Consider the following 18,622-nt stretch of genomic DNA (forward strand, 5'->3'; position numbering starts at 1 on the left):
AACTGTGATCCTATTTGATTCAGTGGAGTGCCATGGGGGACCTGCTCCCACACAGCCACTGACCAAGCCAAGGAGCTGGAACAGCAGCAGCACAACCCCAGCTGGATTTACAGCTCAGGCAGAACCAAAGAGCACATGGGCTTTAAGGAAAACAGATGCTGCAAGGCTGCCTGGAGCCACCAGTCCCCAGCAGGGAGCAGAGCAGATCAGGTTTGGTATTCCTGGGGTTTTCCAGGTGTGACACGCACCTGGGAGGAGACAACAGCCTGGTCTGGACCTCAGAAGAGGCTTGACCAACCTGAACCATGTTCATGGCTAAAGTCAACTCCCAGTGAGCCAGTGCCTCGCTGCCCCAGAGCATCTGCACCCCCAAGGGTCATCCTCACGGTCAAAGGGACCAGGGAGGCTTGGGCAGGGGGATGAAGAGTGTGGCCACCTGCCCATGGTGGCCACCAGCACTGGACCTGCCCCAGAGAGGTGGCAGAAGGTCTGTTTGATGACAGATGTGGACTGGGGCAATGATGTGAGCCCAGAAACTTGGTGCCTTTTTAGATGTTGAACCCAGGAAGAGCTGAAACCTCATGGGCATTGATTTTAATGACTGTGATCACCATAGTTATTTTAATAACTATGGAGAGTGACCACTAATCCAGCTGGGAGTTGGGCTGTAGCCACCTCTCCCTTCAGTGCATGTGCACCCACCACCCAAGCTATGAAGCAGGTAAATGCACCAGTGAGGCTCAGAGACCTCTGAAATTCATAAGCTCCCTGGCTCAGAGGACCAGCTGGACCTGAAGGACCTGATGGCATCGGACTAATTTCTTTCACGTGTGACCTTCTCGCTCACAAGATTAATTTCTGCTTGTTGAATGTCGTTTTGATGCCTTGTTGCAGAAAAGCCCTTAATGGCCACATGAAACATGACTGATGGGGGAAGGCAGCAGCTGTGCAGACAGAGAAAGCAAACAGAAACCTGCAGGCCACAACATGGGTCTGCTGCTTTCCTTACACTCAGCATCTCCTCTTCCATCAAACACATCACTCCCACCTGTTTGGGGGGTTTACAGGGCAGAAGAATGAGAGGGATTGCCTTAAGGATTAGGAAAAATTCTAATCTCTGCAAGTTGTCATCATCTGGACATCTCCAAACCCTTCCTACCCCATGGCTACCACTGGCTCAAGAAAACAGAAGATCCAACCCTGAAGCTGTGTCCTCCTCAGGGACTCCTGGGGGGCTGACAGGAAAGTTGGGTGGTGCTGATGGAGGCAGAGAGACTGAACCTGGTGTGTCACTAAACGAAACTCATTTTCTCTTGACGTGGAAGATTTCAGCTCCCAGGTCATTGCCTGGAGCTTTGTGACGCAGGCTTTGGGAGATGGCAGATCACGGGATCCAGCAGCACAACCCATCCCACAGTGAACATGGAATCACAGAGTTTGAAAAATTCCATTTGTTTTTAACCTCGTGTAACCGTTCTTGTCAGTTTTAATCCACTGAAGCTGTTTCTCCACCCACACGAGCACTCTGCTTTGAAATGCCTCAATCTGAAGTGAAGTTTGGCAATGGATGAAAAACTACAGGATTGATGGGAATCTATTTTCCTGGATTTCCATGAAGAGGGAGAGGTTTTTGCTCAGTCCTAGCATTTTCCTACTTTTCCAGCCCGTGCACTGTTTGCTGCTCTGGTTATATATTCAAACCCTGTCACAACAGCCTATTTTGGTGGGACAAGGTTTCAATACCAGTGCCTTGGGTCAGCACCTTCCAGGAGAAGGTTTTCCATGGAAGGCTTTAATCAGAGTCCCCAGGGAGCCCAGCGATTGCCCTGCAGGCACAGAGGCACGGTGATTGCTGCAGTTTGCTCTCAGTAAATAACAGCCACAGGCTCCTGGAACACAGCACATGTTGTTTGGCTGTGCTGCTGCATTTGGAGAGAGATGGACAACAACAAAGACGTGCCCAAACCCCCAGGAATTCCTTGGGTTTGCTGGTGTCACACTCAGCAGCAGTTTTGTTGGCTGTAGAGACCATTTGGGACATTGCTGACTACTTCAAACACCACCTGGCTGAACAAAAAGGCAGAAGACTCTTCCTCTTTTAATTCCTGTTCATTTTCCTTAGCAAGCCACGTCCGATGAGCTCAGTTAAATACCACCATGAGCTCCTTTCCTGTTTCAGTCTTCTCTACCCACCACCAGAAATCTAATGTAGCTCCAAGCATTTGCAGACCCTAAGCCCTGAACCTGCTTTGCTCATCATAATCATCCCAGGAAATTCTGTAGCCTGATGGACCTGGTAAAACGTGAAGGCAGAAGAACAACTCTGATCTCCAAACCCGCTGTGTGAATGCCAGCCTGCCATGCTGGGCCTCACCCTAGGCTGGGAACAGTGCCCTCCTCCTTGGGAAAGTCTCCCACTATAAATATAAGAACAAGGCCAGAAGTCTATGCTCTTTAGAACAATGAAAAACACCATTCCCCATCAAACCCAGCGCGACTGCACGTACCTTGTAATGCGACTCGGTCTCCTCTTCCTGAGTGGAGCTGGAGGGAGATGGGGTGGCAGACTTGCTTCCCGGGGGCGAGGGGGAGCCGTGGGTGACCCCGCTCCGGATCCCCATCTGGGAGATGAGCTGGGACTGGCTGAGGGCACCCATGGGGCCGCCCAGCATCCCGGGCCGGTTGAGCAGCGGCACTTGGCGGTTGGACTCGTAGGACGCGGCGTCCGAGTGCACCATCTCCTGGATCTGAGTGAGGAGGAGATCGCTCGTGACTACAAAATTCATTCATTTATTTATTTATTTGCCATACTGCCCAATCTCTTTGAGGCTGGTTTATTGTTTAAATTGGTCCACACAGCTGGGAAAGTCTTCCTGGTGATCCCTTCCACACGAGGCAAGAGCTGGGCACCGTGCACCCATTGCTGTGCCCATGAGGTGCTAAATCAGCTTTGAGTGTGGGTCTGTGTGCTCAGAAGGTGCCCCTGCCTGCCTCAGGGACCACTGGTAGCTGGCACCCACCAGGGGTCAGATAAAAAGGTTAATAAATGAGCAATTTATGGCCAAATCATGAGGAGAAGGGAAGGTTACTCCAAGCCCCATTCAACCTGGCCTTGGACACTTCCAGGGATGGGGCAGCCACAGCTGCTCTGGGCACTCTGTGCCAGGGCCTCCCCACCCTCACAAGGAAGAATTTCTTCCTAATATCCCATCTAAACCTACCCTCCTATAACTTAAAACCATTCCTTCTTTTCCTGTCATTCCAGAACCTTGTCCAAAGTCCCTCTCCAGCTTTCCTGGAGCCCCTTTATGCCCTGGAAGGGGATCTAATGTTTTCCCAGAGCCTTCTCTTCTCCAGGTGAACCCCCCCCCAGGTCTCCCAGCCTGGCTCCAGAGCAGAGCTGCTCCAGCTTTTGGAGCATCTTCAGGGCCTCCCTCTGGACTCATTCCAGCAGGTCCATCTCCTGTACACCAAGAAGCAAATAAGGGATGAGATGAGATGAGATGAGATGAGATGAGATGAGATGAGATGAGAACAAACCCTGCTGTTTCCTGTGCCAAGACCCCATTTCCAGTTTGTACCATTTTCCCTGAAAACCCCATTTTCCTCTAGGATCCATCCTTGCCCATCTAGTAGAGTTTGGCTCCTGCACAGCCTCATCCAGCCATGGAGTGTGAGGGAGACAAACCCTATCTGAAACGTTTCCCAGAGTTTCCCCCTTTTACATTAATCTGATTAATGCTAACATGAATTTAAAGACCCGAGCTCCCAATCAGCCCTCTGAAGTGCAATCTCTCATTACCAGGGGAGCTTTGCCAACTCCATCAGCAGCACACACATGGAAGGAAACCCATGGAAGACCTGTGAGGGCTCCATAGGCTTCAGAGGACGTAAATCCAGATGCAAACCCAGATTTACTGCTGCAGGTCAGGAATCAAGAGCTTTACACCACACCCGACAGAACGTTCTGCTCTCCTTTGGACTCTCCGTCAGTAGAGGAGCAGTGTCAGGGGAACAGATTTCCCTGGATCTGCCCTTCTTCTGCATTAATTGTGAAGGGAAGGGATTTAACTCACAGGAATTAAATATATTCCTGCATTTCAACAGCAGGAGTGTGACTGGGGCTGTCTTAGGGGCCGCACTGAATTGCTGCCCTTGGCTTTGGTGGTGTCAAGGAGGCAGCAGGGCTGGCTTTGCTTAGAGGCAAAGGGGCACAGAGCTTAACTATGCTCTGGTTAGGGGCATGGAGCTTAACTATGGCGAGTTTTTTGTGCCTTTAAAACCTTATTATGTGCCCTTGAAACCTTATTATGTGCCTTACTGCCAAGCTCTGGCCTCTCCTGGTCATAAAGGCATCGAGGATGATGCAGCCATGGGGATGGACACCAGGCTTGGGCAACACAGGAGGCAGCAGAGAGGCAATTTTTGCATTTAAAACTGAATTTGCAGAAGTCATGGGAGGGGCCTGGGTGAGACAGGCAGCGACAGGGACCACGCAAGGTGGGAACACAGCACCCATCTGCTGAGCAGCCAGCTATTCCCAAATCCCAGCCAAAAAATGTACATTTGTCTTGGGTTTTGTCAGTTTAATCCAGACCTTTCAAGTTGGAGAAGATCTGCCAGCTGCTAAGGAAAAGAATAATTTATTGTCCTTATTTTAAATTTAAATGAAGGGAAAGTTTAGAAGACGGGTGTTGGAGAAATGGGGAAGGCTATGAGACGTGGCTTCAAAAATTCTGAAATTTAAAATAGCTTGCTCACGTTTCAGCCACAGTAGTCTCCTGAGGAAATACTGTACTAAAACAATTTTGGGGGAAACTTTTATTATGTGGCCAATAGACCACAACGGCTCCGTTTATCCATTAAATATGTAATCACACACTTTTTCTTTACAGTGCATGTTAGTTATGCATCAGAGCAGAACAAGTCCAGGAGTGCAATTATGGATATGGGCCATGTGTTGTAAATGCCTCTGAAAATTTGTAGAAAAAACCAGGAACCAGAGCCTGGCTCAGAGAACCCCTCCAGAAGCCCCTTGCTCACAACCCCATCACAGACCCCTCTTGAGACACAGCATTTGTGCTGGGATGTCCCCCTCCAAGGATATCTTAGTGAGATGATTCCTCTCAATTTCTTCACCTCATCAAAGGGACCCCATAAAACCAGACTTTTACTCAGGGCCTGTGGTGACAGGACAAGGGGGAATGGTTTTAAACTTAGAGAGGGTTGATTTAGGTTAGATATAAGGTAGGAGTTTTTTACAGTGAAGGTGGTAAAACACGGGCACAGGGTGCCCAGAGAAGCTGTGGCTGCCCCTGGATCCCTGGCAGTGTCCAAGGCCAGGTTGGACGGGGCTTGGAGCAACCTGGGACAGTGGGAGATGTCCCTGCCCATGGCAGGAGTGGTACTGGATGGGCTTTAAAGGTCCCTCCCAACCCAAAGCATTCCACAATTGTATGACAAGAAACTGGTTTTAGTTGAATATTCTTGGTTCTTCTCTCCTCTCCCACATCTCCATCTCTTCTCCCCCTATCCAGGAGGCTCTGCAGGACACATGCAGAGCTCCTCACATGCACCCTGCTGAGCCGTGTCTGGACAGGCAGGAACTGCCTCCACCATTTGGCACTTGCTGCATTTCTCTCCACTTCTATTTTTTTTTTTTCTTTTTTAAGTGCAATTTTGGAAGCAACACACCAGGCTGCCACCTCCCCATCACTCCTGGTGATGGCTCCTGGTCTCCCCAGCAGTGGTGGAAAAGCCACTCATGTTTTCCAGATGTAACATGTTTGGGGTGAAAATGAAGGTGAGCGGTTCAAGTGCAGCACTGGAGCTCCTTAAATAGGACTAAGGGTGAGGATGGCCCTGACTCAAGCCAGGGAAAGGATTATTCCTGCTTCCCACTGCAGGATCCTGCAGACACTGATTTCAGGGGCACCCAAAGCAGGTGATATCCCCCCACCCAAGAAAAGAGAGACCCAGGAGCAGGATTTTGAGATGCTTCCCTGCAGCAAATGGCCTCATCAGGCAAGTAAATGGTGAATGAAATTGTGATCATGGCAAACCAAAGTGAAAGGAGGCAATGAATGCAACGCTCCCTGTGTGAAAGAAAACAACCTGGTCCTGTGAGGTGCAATCCCAGCACTGGGCTCAGTGGGGCTGTCCCATGCCTTTCCCCTCCCCAAAGCACTCGGCAGCACCACAGCGCCCGATGGAAACATGGAATTAAATAACCACCCTCCAAATGTGATCAGCTCCTTCCCCAGGAGCAGGGCCTGTGAGAGCCAGGTCAGATCCCATCTCCATCCCGGGAATTCAGCACAACAAGCTCACCACGAGGTGCTGCAAAAGGCTCAGGATGGGTTTGCAGCCTGTGCTCAAAAGATGTTTTGCATCTCAGAGAGGAAACCCAGAGTGTAATGTGATGTAGTCATAGCTAAAGTAATTAAGTGCATCTTACTTAGCAGATTCCCAAAGGCTGTGCTAACTCAAAGACAGCTTCTTTTTTTCCACAATATTTCAATTCTTTTAATGAATATGCATATCAGGCCCATAAACGCTCCAGCTAATCCGAAGAAGGAGAGAAAAACATGGTCCATGTTCCCTGTTTCTGGGGAGAAGGGGAATTCAGTGACAAATGCCATGGGGAAGAGCCCGGTCAGGGACTGGGGTGCTCTGCTAACACAGATAATGTTTCAAGTGTGTCAAGCCCAGCTTCAAATTAACTGTTCCCCAAAATTTTAATGTAAAAAGCAGCTCTTTCCAGCAGTATGGGGTGGAGCACCAGCCAGCAGACCCGGGGCTCAGGTGCCAGGATCTGGCAGGGATGGCTGTGTCATGAAATGGCCTCCTGCTAAATCCTAACTCCTGACTGAAGCCTTGAGGCAGGTCCCACCCCTAAAACCACCTTCTGCCTTTGCTTTCCATGGGATTTTTGTCCTTCTCTCACCTTCCTTGGTCTCGGCCGCACCCTGAACAAACACTGTGCTCTGGTGGCAGAAGCACAAATCCAGAGCTCCTGTGTTATTCCCCCGTGGTGTGCTCTGCCCTTGGAGCAGTGCTGCTCCGAGCTGCCCCAGCCCTGCTGCCTGCTCGGCTGGGCTGCAGTCCCACGGGTGGGATCCATGCTGAACCACTTGTGATGTTACCCAAGGAGCAGGGAAAGGAGAAATTTGGCTGGAGTTTGCCACACAACACTGTCTGACCCCACTGCACAGGCAGGACCTGGGGGTGCTGGAGGATGAGAGGCTGGACATCACCTGGGAATGTGCATTGGCACCCCAGAAATCCAACCATGTCCTGGGCTCATCCCACAGCATGGGCAGAGGTGAGGGGGATTCTGCCCCTCTGCCTGGCTCAGGTGAGACCCTGCCTGCAGAGCTGCCCCAGCCCAGGGATTCCCAACATCAGAAGGACCTGGAGCTGCTGGAGAGAGTCCAGAGGAGGCCACGGAGATGCTCCAAAGGCTGCAGCACCTCTGCTCTGGAGCCAGGCTGGGAGAGCTGCAGGTGCTCACCTGGAGGAGAAAAGGCTCCAGGGAGAGCTCAGAGCCCCTTCCAGGGCCTAGAGGGGCCTATAAGAAAGATGGGGAGAGACTTTTTAGCAGGGCCTGTTGTGACAAAGGGTGATGGTTTTAAACAAAAAGAGAGTTGATTTAGAGTAGATATAGGGAAGAAATTTTTTCTGGTGAGGGTGGTAAATACTGACACAGGTTTCCCAGAGAAGCTGTGGCTGCCCCTGGATCCCTGGCAGTGTTCAAGGCCAGGCTGGATGGGGCAGGGGGTTGGAATGAGATGTCTTTAAGGTCTCTTCCAACCCAAACCATTCCATGACTCTAGGACTCCCACCCTTCCCAGGGTCAGGTAACACAGGTGGGGTGAGCTGAGCTGAGCTGTCAGAGCCTTCCTCATCCAGGGTCTTCCTCCCAGGCAAGGCAAGCAGCTACTCCAGGGGCAGCCACCAGGCTCATCCACAGCACAGCTTCCCTCTCCTTGGGTTTGTTCCCAAGAACAAGCCATTATAATCACAATCAACCAGGGAGAGGAATTATCTGCTGAACAGCTTTGAAGCAAAGTTTTCCCAGCAGGCTTTTTCTGTATTGAAGTTTCAATGTAAACGCATCACCATAGCTGAAATGCTTAAAGATGATTTACTTAAAAAAGAGAGAGAGCAGGAGAGAGAGGAGCTGATAAGAAAATATATCCCCAATTACCACCCCTCCTCTTCCCGATTTGTAACTGCTCCTAATAAACTTTCATGGTCTATATAAAATGCTTTAGTGCAGTGACAAATTTCTGCTGGAATTTGAGATGTCTTGTTCAGAGTAATAGCTATCTCACACAGGTGCCCAGCTGCTATTGTAAAATCAGTAAGCATTTAATTGAAACAAATGACTATAATAATAGTACATTATCCCTGCAGGCTCATAGCCATAACAGTTTTAATTATTGAGTTAAGAGTCAAACTAATTTATCCTTTAAAGTAACAGCCACATTTTTGGTTCCACCGATCATCCTATTACGAACATGAGGGGAACAGTTGGAAAGGATTTAAAAAGGAAGTAATTTATTTTGGTAGAGGTGGGGGGGCATTTCTCATACGCCAGAGGATTTCTCTGCGCACTCACGTTCCCAGCTGTGGTTGTCACCTCCCTCCTGGATGCATCCAGTTCCCAGAGGGAATAAGCACCCTCTGCCAGCTCCTGGGGATCTGTACCCCCTCCAGGATGCCATGGGGGGGCTTTGCTGGACCAGCAGCAGCAGCAGCACAGGAGCCCAAGGGAACCGCTGGTGCCAGCTTTGGGGGTTTGGGCACACGGAAATTTTTTGGATCTACATTAAAATTACAGTTTCTCTTCATCGAACACAGTGGAAAAAGAAAGGTTTTCCAGACTCAAGTTTGCAAACATGATCTGAAGGAGCATCTCTGAACTCAGAGCCAGGCAGCAAAGAGGAAGAATCCACATTCATGGTTTAAAAAAGCATTTCTGAGACACAGACATGCCCTGGGGCAGGTTTGAAGGCACAGCTTTCCCCAGCCCTCGGTTTCATGAGCCTTCCTGCTTTTGTTGTGGTGGCTGTGACACAGGGGATCTAAAGCATCTCTGAGAGCCCTTGGGGCACCACACGAGGAGGGGATGGAAAGAGGAGGGCTGCAAGGAGCTGGGGAACCCCTCCCTGTCGGGTGGGGTTCGGAAGCTGCCCAGCGGGGTGGATTCACTTGTCACATTGGAGCAAGCCTGGAGTGCAGCGTCCATGGCCAGCCTGTGCTGTCAGCCCTGGAGCCCACACCCCAGCACTGGCCAGACTGGAGGGCTCTCACCACTCTGTCCTTCCCCAGAGCACTTGCAGAGCACCATCAACCCCCTCCTGCTCTGGCCAAAGACACAGAGCTCTGCACTCTCTCCATGTTCCCCACCCTGCTCACTGCTCTGGATGCTTTTTGGACTTCTCCCTCAGCAGCACCCACCCAAAGCATCTCACACCCCTTTTCCAGAGCCACCATCTATAAGGAGAGGAGTCCTCACCTTGAAAGATCTTTTTTGCTCCTGCAAGGGGGGCAATACTGTTTTTCTAAACCCATATCCTTCATTTGGGATCAGCTTACCAGGCCACGCCAAAAGCTCTGCATCTCTGTCTTCTGCCACCTTCCTGCTCACTGCATCATCATCTGCCAGCTCTGCTGGCAATTATTTCATGCTTCCTTTGGCAGAAACATAAAAAAATCCCTCCAGGAAGACAGAGTGACAATCCAGCCCACCAAACCTGTGCAACACTGGGTTCGTATTGTTCCACTTTCTCAACAGACTTTGTGCTTCCAAGTCAAATGTCTTGCAGATGTCTCAGTATGTTATGTTAACACTGTTACCTCTATCACCCAAACCTGTAATCTCATCAAAAAAGATATCAAGTTAGCTTGACAAGATTTGTTTTCCATCAGCCCATGTTGATTGGCATTAATTATATTACCTTCCCTTAATTCTTTATTAATTGAGGCCTGGATCTGCCACTCCATTATTTTGCTGAGGATTGATGACAGACTGACAGGTCTGTAATTACCTGGGCTGTTCTGTTTCCCTTTTTAAATATTTGCACATTAGCTCTTTTCTAGTCCCCCAGAGCTTCCCCAATATTCCAAGAATTATTAAATACCAGCATTAGCAGAGCTCCTCAGTCACTTATCTGAAGCCATGTACAGACAAGCTCAGCCTGATGGCTTAGAGGGAACCTGAGCAGACAAATAGGAGAAAAGAAACTTTTCTGGTTTAGGTGCTTTAAATAAAACCCCCATCTTTCCAATTAATGTTGGCAGTTCCAAATGCAATGCTTTCAAACAAGAAGCTTCACCCTAAAGCCACACAGTGGCCCCAGATGAGGCTCCCAGGGCTTCTCCCAGTTGTGTTTATGTGGGAATGGACTGAGAGCAGCTCTGAGGAGGACTTGGGTGGATGAGAAGCTGAACATGACCTGTCCGTGTGCACTGGCAGCCCAGAAACCCATCTGTATCCTGGGCTCATGCACAGTGAGGGCAGGGGGAGAGGGGGATCCTGTCTCTCTGCTCTGGTGAGACCCCACCTGCAGAGCTGCCCCCACCTCTGGGGACCCCAGTGTAGGAAGGATGTGGAGCCTGGAGTGAGTTCAGAGGAGGCTTTAAGGGCTGGAGCCCCTCTGCTCTGGAGCCAGGCTGGGAGAGCTGGAGAAGAGAAGGATTCAGAGAGACCTCAGAGCCCCTTCCAGAGCCTAAAGGGGCTCCAGGAGAGCTGGAGAGGGACTGGGGACAAGGGCCTGGAGGGACAGGACAAAGGGGAGTGGCTTCCCACTGCCAGAGGGCAGGGATGGATGGGATATTGGGAAGGAATTGTTCCCTGGGAGGGTGGGGAGGCCCTGGCACAGGGTGCCCAGAGAAGCTGTGGCTGCCCCTGGATCCCTGGCAGTGCCCAAGGCCAGGTTGGACAGGGCTTGGAGCAGCCTGGGACAGTGGAAGGTGTCCCTGCCCATGGCAGGGAGGTTGAAACAACATGGTTTATAAGGTCCCTTCCAACCCAAACCGTTCTGTGGTTGTAGATGACTTTTGTCTCCTCATCTCTGAGGATTTTTTGATCCGCTTCTGTTACTGTGTAAATTGCTCCTTATGTTTTCCAGCCTTGATCACCTCTGCCTGGTTTTTTTCCCCACAAAGAGAAGTTGCCTGCAGCAGGCAGGGGAGGGAATGACTGAGGGCTGGTGTTGGGAAGCACCTGCCTGACACACGGAGCTCGGCGCTTTGGCAGCCTGTGATCTCGTGCTACGATATCCTGCTATTACAGGGGAAGGAATCCTCCAAACACAATTAGCACTTCATCAGAAGAGAAAGAACTGTAACTTCTGGGTGAGAACAGTGGTGTTAAACAGGGTAGAGACTCTGCTTGGCAAACAGGGAATATTGCTCCTTAATATTGTCATTGCTCCCGGGGCTGGGAGGGCATGGCCAGAAGGAACCAGCTCAGCATGGCATGAACTGAATGTTGTTATTTTCCTGTGATTCAACCCCCACCGTGGTCATCTGCCAGCAAGAGCATTATTGTGGATTGGTGCAGCAGAGATGTCCACGAGGCTGGACATTCCAAATCCCAGCTACTCCCACCCCCTGGGAGTGGCAGGGAGGCAGGAGTTGGGCTTTCCTCTCTCTTGTGCTGGTGGAGTGATTACACAGAGTGCAAGAGGTTATGGTTTCCAAGCACCTCGAGGTGTCAGTGACACGGCTCCAGAGCTGTCCTCCCTCCCAGCCCTGCTGCAGACCTGCAGCCTTAGCTGGGGTGCTCCTTCTTCAGGAGATAACCAAAGTGTTGTAAGGGCTTGGCCCACCCTGAGTCCCAAATCCCACCAGCTGCTGAGATGGGAACCTGGACTGCAGAGAATGAATCACCAAGGCTGGAAATGCCCTCTGAGACCACTGAGTTCAACCCTTACCCAGCACTGCCAGCTCCACCACTAAACCATGTCCCCAAGTGTCACATCTACATGTTTTTTGAGCACTTCCAGGCATGGTGACTCCAACACTGCCCTGGGCAGCTTGTTCCAGTGCTTGACCATCCTTTCAGTGAAGAAATTTTCCTAAATATCCAACCTGAACCTTCCCTGGTGCAGTTTGAGGCTGTTTCATACAGCTGAGCCCCTGCATTCCAGCAACCCCCCCTCAGCTGCACTGTGGACACCCCACAGCTCACCTTCCAGGGACACCTTCCACCCCACCAGGGTGCTCAGAGCCTTCCACTGACTTTTTTTCCAGGTGTCTTGCCGCTTCACCATTGAGTCTTAGGGGGCAATGCTTGAAGGAAAGGAATTGCTGTGACTATTCCTGTGGGGACTGGGAGAGGGACAGCACGTGTCCTTTGTCAAACTCAATCTCCCAGGGCCAGGGGTGAGCCCAACAGCCCAGAAAAACGCAAGCAAAATTCTGGTTCTAGTGGAAAAATCCCTGGTCTGTTGGAAGGTGCCCCCTAGCCATGGCATGGGGCTGGAAGTGGATGGCTTTTAAGGTCCCTTCTAAGCCAAACCATTCCAGGATTCAGTGATGTGTCTGGAGGAGGAGGGATGCCCCTGGCACTGGAAAAGCAGCTGGGCTGTGCATGTGCTCCATCGGTGCTCCCGCAGTTCTCAGCTGGAGAACTGTCTGTAAATAACATCTTCAATAAACTCCATTTTTTTTTTAAAGTACATTATTTTATGGATAAAGAACAAGCCTGATAATTCAGTGAACATGTTTGCAAATAATCTATCCCATTAATTTCCAGCCTGTTTTCTGAATGCATTATTTAGCGATTTTGCAAAAACCCATTTGTAGAGGAAGGGAATTGACGCTCATCCAGGCATAACACCATAACACCATCGCCAAAGGCTGCAGCCAGAATTCCCAGGAATGGGCACTGGGAGGTAATTAAACAGCAGCAGACCCTGAGCCCCTCTCTTTTATAGCCCATGGGGGGTATAAAACGTAATAAAATTGTCACACCCCCTACATGTGTATTGGAAAGACAGGGAGAACCAGCTATGGCGGGGAAGAGAAGCAAAAGGGGCAGGTGATAAAACATTCATGGGTGAAGGTGAGGGACTGAGGGGGCCAAGAGGGTGCTGGGAACTGAGAAGGGTCTCCATCAGTCCTGGAGCCCATCCAGAACAATTTCCTAGTCTGGATTTCTGTCTCCACACTCGAGGTGGATGGAGGAGCAGAAAAACTGTCTCATGGAGTGTTTTTGTAGCATTAATTGAGTGTAATAGTGAGGCAAAGCCATTCCAAGCAAGGGGAAAAGATCTTTCAGTGACAGACCTGTTTATATATCAGATTTTCTTTAATTTTTGTCTTTCACTTTTTAATCCCAAAGATACCGGTGAAACACGGAGTCAGAGGCCAGCGTTAAAACCTTCTACAACAAATGCCTCTACAAATAGAACTTGCTGCTTCCCAAGGCTGGGGTGAGACATCACATGTTGTGTGGGGCTAGAGGTGGTCCCTGGCCACATGTCTGAGATGCCCTTTTGCTCATGAGTGGGAATTTAGGATCCTGCTAAGCTGTGCACCCCATGGGACCATCACCTGCCCAGCAAAGCCATCCCACAGGTCAAGGACAGGATTTGAGACACAAATAAATTCCTGAGAAGCAGAGATCTGGTGTCATGTAAATAACCTTAAGCATTAAAAAAAGAAAAAAAAGAAAAAAAAGGGAAAGCAGGCAAACACTAGAGACAGCAAGTTTTTTCCATCTGCAGCTCGACAGGGATTCCCTGGGGAGTTTGCTTTTCCTGGTGGGTTACCACATCCTCGATGTTATTAGATGTTTAACATCCTGTGTTACAGCTCAGCCTTCTTTTCACAAGACTTTGAACTGCTGGGATGGACCAAAGTTCTGCTCCAGATGGATTGGAGGCCAATAATTTAATTTAATTTTTGTGGAAGCAGCATGGGCAGGGCCAAAGTGTGCTCTGCTGTGTGTCCTTGCCAAGGCAGGATCACACCGAGCCCTTCCCCATCCTTCTCCCCAGGGAGAGCACCCCGGGACACCCCTGGGTACCACTTGGTGAGAACCATGGAACGATGCCCAGCCTGGCAGGGGGGCAAGAAGCTTCCCTTTGGATGGAGAAGATGCTGGATTGTGTAAATCCAGGTGTTTTTCTTCTCAGGGGGATAAAAACTAACATTGGCAAGAGCACCCATGGGACTTGCACACCCCGCTCACCCACGGCTGCACAAACACTCCCCCTTCCCCACATTGGCCCCCTCACCTCCTCCAGCATTTATTGCCCCCTCCCTGTGCTCGTGCAGCTGATTGAAGCCTTTCTGCACTCCCAGCTTCCCTTTGCTTTATGTCTCTCCTGGCTCTTCTCACACATTTTAGATATTGCATTCACATAAAGCAATAGACTCGCAGGTAATGAGAGACCTCCACGTTTTATTGCATGGAGCATTAAAAAAAAGAAGAAGGAGAAGAAGGCAAAAAGAAGCAATTTTAGAACACAACAGGAAACTGGGAAGACTAGATAGAGAACTCATCCCAGTGGGATTAAACTCTGTGAATGAATTTTAATAGGCTTTTTTTCGATTGCAAAGTCTAACAGCCCACTTTTCAAGCACCACAAGAAATGCTGCAGCATTAGAAAGAGTTGGTTCCCCAGTGCTGATCCCACATCTGCACACAAACCACAGCTCTTCTGCACATCTGCAATGAGCTGCCCCCTTTTTGCCCCCACTCAGTTTCCCTCTGCAGCCAGATATTGCTGGGATTATTGTGTTAGTTTGTCATAAGTGTTTCATAAGAGTCTCCTATTAGCAGGAATACAAGCATCCAGGGAAGGGAGGTGGTTCTGTGGCTGAATATGTGTTGGGAAAATATAGGATTTTCAAAGCCCAGCTCTGCTGGAGCAATTTGAGACAAAACCAAACCTCCAGCACACCAGTTCTCCACCAGCACAGTGATGCTCCTGCTCTGCAGAGCGGAACCTCCGAGAGCTGCAGGATGTGCCACGACCTTGCTGCGTCACACAAACAGTTACCAGAAGGCACGGTCTGGTATCTTCCTGCCTTTAATTACAGCAAATGCTGAACACTCTTAAAATAGGTGTGAAAAAGCCCAAACGACTCTGAATGTACAAAATTAATTGCAGGAGGGAACAGGGAAGGGAAACTTGAGCACCGACTCCCGCCACAAGAGCCAGATGCCGTAACTTCTGTTCTGACTCCCGACAACGGCAAATCCTTCTCATTTCTTAGCCAGCCAATATAACTGCAGCTGCTCTTCCAAGTTACAGACAGGCCAAAACCTACATAAGTGCAGAATTGATGCCATACAGATGTAGGAAGTGCTCACCTAGGTTCCAGCAGCAGCATCAACCTGAGCTGCTGCGCTGCCTGCACTGTGCAATGCAGTTTATTAGATTAAATGTAGTGTATTAAGGGGGACCAGGGGAAGAGTATTCAGTCCAGCAGCATCTCTGTCCTCTTGGGCTTCCTCATGATGGATAACAAACACCTCAGAGATTCATTTATTTCCTTCTAACACCCAGACACTCAGTTCCTGGAGGTGAGATATGCCATATTAAATGAGGCTTGGGTCTGCCCAGGACTGGGTTGCCACAATAACAAGTGTTCCTACTGCCAGTCTCCATTTAATCCTGGTAACAGCAGGGATTCAGGCCATCACAAACACTTCCTTCCCTCCCAAAACATATAACCCCAAGTGGTAAACCAAGAGTAAAGCATAACCCCATTAAAGGCTTGATTTTTCCCCCTGGGATTACATGCCGGCACTGGGGAGCTTGATCAATTGAGTCTTGAGGTTTAATCGATAAGTGCCAACAACAACATTACTGCATTCCAGCCATGCTCTCCATTCATCAACTTAAGTAACTCCAGTAACCCAGAAGACAGAGGCACTAAAGCAGCAATTAAGGTCTTTGGGGAAGTCTGAATGCAGCCGGTGGCTCCTGGGACAGCCCTGGGTGTTCCACGCTCCCGAAGGAGCTTCCACCTCCGGCTCAGGCACATTCCCCTCGGTGCCAGGCTGTTGATTAGATGGATATGGCAGGACTCAAATGCAACAGAAAACATTTCAATTAAAAAATTGATCGTTATTTTGTCTTGCACGTTGTGTCACCAAAACATTTTGGATGGCGCACCACGCTCGGCGCCGCATTTGCATTTCCATCTGATCAGACACCAAGGACACGTGCCAGGCTCGTGTTTACGTTCCAGATCAAGTCACATATCCCAGCAATCTCATTAACCTGCTGCCCTGGAATTAAACAAAACCACCTGGAAAGGAAGCGCTTTCCTCCCCGACGTGCACCACAAGACATCTTCGGAGCTTCCCAGACAAGCTTTGAGCATGGGCGGCTTCACGGAGGTGTAAGGATTTATGTTCCTTGGAATACTTCCCAGGTTTTTTCTGGCCAGGGAGTTTCAGCACAAGTGTTGAGGTTCTGCAAGAGCTACAATTGTGTCTGTACATACAAACAGGCTTTAGGGACAACCAGCAAGGTGAAGGGATGGCTTAGGGGGAGCAGGTGGAGGGAAAAGTGATGCCTTTTCTTGGTCTTAAAATCAAGAGTCAAACACAGTAAGAAGGGAAAAAGGGATTTTACTTTAGTATTTGTTTTAAGGATCCTTAGGTGCACCTCAATGCACACTGCAATGCACACCCCCAAAAGATCTGGTATCACATTATAGGTGTTACTAATTAGCATATCTATCAAAGATTCTCTAATGAGAGGCTTGAATGAGTTCTCTTCTCCAAGGAACTTTCTCCTGGATGGTTCTAGCTGAGTGTACAGAATGTGTTCTGGAGAGGACCTTGGGGTCTGGGGCACGCTATCTTTTACTTACAACGCTTTTAAAATGTTCAGTCTCTTAGCTGAACAAACAAGTCCAAGAATGTAGGCAAAAAGCACCAAGAATACAGAAGTTGTAAAGAGGTATGACAGGGGTATAAGAGAACAGGCAAAAAATCTTCATGGCATCAAAAGCACAAAAAATGCTCACGCTCTCTAAGGGCCGAGCACCAACTGATGAGGAGCTCAGGCCTCTCTGCTGTTGAGGATGTTGCTGTCCCCTTGTTACCCGAGGTCAAAGCCAACACTGCTGTTGTTGCTGTCAGTGCAGCCCCCAGCCCCTCACAGGCACAGGGCTGCTGCCCTCCTTGTCCTGCATATGGACAAATAGCAGGGACTCTGTAGCCTCTGTCCCAATGGGCAAAAGGGCCAATCTCCCCCAGAAAAAGCTCTTTATAAACTTGACAAATAGAGACAAAACCATCCCTGTTCTGCTCTGAAGAATTCAGCAACCTCAGCTCGAACTCTGGGGTTTACACTTGTTATCTACACACATTCTCCTTTCTGAAACAAAACCCTAAAGCTGCTTATAGGAGACGACTGCCAAAAACTTTTATCACTTTCACAGACTTGTTTGCCAGGAACAGACAATATTGCCCAAGTAGCCATGAGTATATCAAAGAAGATGTGCAGCAGCACATAAATATGGGAGAAGCTCCAGCAGGATTCTTGTATCCAGCTTGTAGGAAGGGATTTGATCTCATTGGTGTCAGCTTCCCCAGCTGGAAATGGAAAAAAGGAATTGCTGCAGGCCTGAGATGGGCAGGTACAAATGCTGTGTCACGATGGATGAGTTTGCAAAAATTAAGCCATTCCACACTTGCAATTCTCTCTTCTTGAGATGCAGAAGAGGAAGAAGAGCCAAATACATTATCTGGGAAGAAAGGGTTACTTTTCAATCGAAAATTAATGCACTGAATTCTGAATTAACATGTGGGATAATTAAAACCATCTTTCCAATGAATTTATTATAGGATATACAAAGCTAATTATAAATTCTCTGTTGCTTAATCCCTTGCAGTTTGCTAATGCAGCGTTGAAATCTCTTTGGCCACACTTGTTTAAATTATTCATTAGACACAGCAACAGTTGTGAACTGTAATTTAAATTGGCATCTCATGAATATTCAATCAATACAATAAACACTGGAATGTTTTACTGCACACTGCTCGATAGTTTGTGCTGGAGCTTGTGTTGACACATTTTTATTAACTCTTTATAAAGGTGTTACCTATTTATGTCACTGATTACAATGAGAATAAAAAGTCCCACTCATAAATATTTGTGTCGTTGTCTTAAGAGAGACAATGTAATTAGGCAAAGCTTCAAAAGTCATAATTAATATTGGGTGGCTCTCCTTTCCCTCCTGGTTGCCTTGAACATGTGGACTGGCAGGATTTCAAAGCCTGGCACGTGTGGCCACGTCACAGCTTTGGCACCACAGCTTTCCCAACTGCCCAGGCCAAATCCTGGGGTGACACCTGTGGGGTGGCCCCGAGACTGAGCTGGCGTCCCAGCAGCTGTGCTGTGCCCTGCTCCCACTGCACAGGAGAAATACAGAGATAACTGGAGCTACTGGGAATATTTGCTCTCTGCTCTCCAGCCTTTGGTCTGTCAAAATTAGGAAATAAAATGCAGGAACCATAAAATCCCTCTGTGTGGCAGCCTGATGGCTCTGCAGCACCTCATAGTCTTTTAATGGGGCATTTTTAGCAGCCCTAAAAAGTCATTCTCACGAGGCTGTACAATTCTGGGTGGGTTTCTAT

The 18,622-nt window shown here is 49.1% G+C and overlaps 1 protein-coding gene across 1 annotated transcript in view; it reads right to left on the reverse strand.

Annotated features, from left to right (window-relative positions):
• Positions 1–18,622, reverse strand: part of TOX2 (TOX high mobility group box family member 2) — a 149,658-nt gene that overhangs the window by 22,557 nt on the left and 108,479 nt on the right. Inside the window, 1 exon segment of the mRNA XM_039563563.1 lies at positions 2,508–2,747. Within this exon segment, the coding sequence (XP_039419497.1) occupies positions 2,508–2,747 (240 nt within the window).

This window comes from Corvus cornix, chromosome 20, assembly GCF_000738735.6.
Source record: "Corvus cornix cornix isolate S_Up_H32 chromosome 20, ASM73873v5, whole genome shotgun sequence".
Lineage (NCBI taxonomy): Eukaryota > Metazoa > Chordata > Aves > Passeriformes > Corvidae > Corvus > Corvus cornix.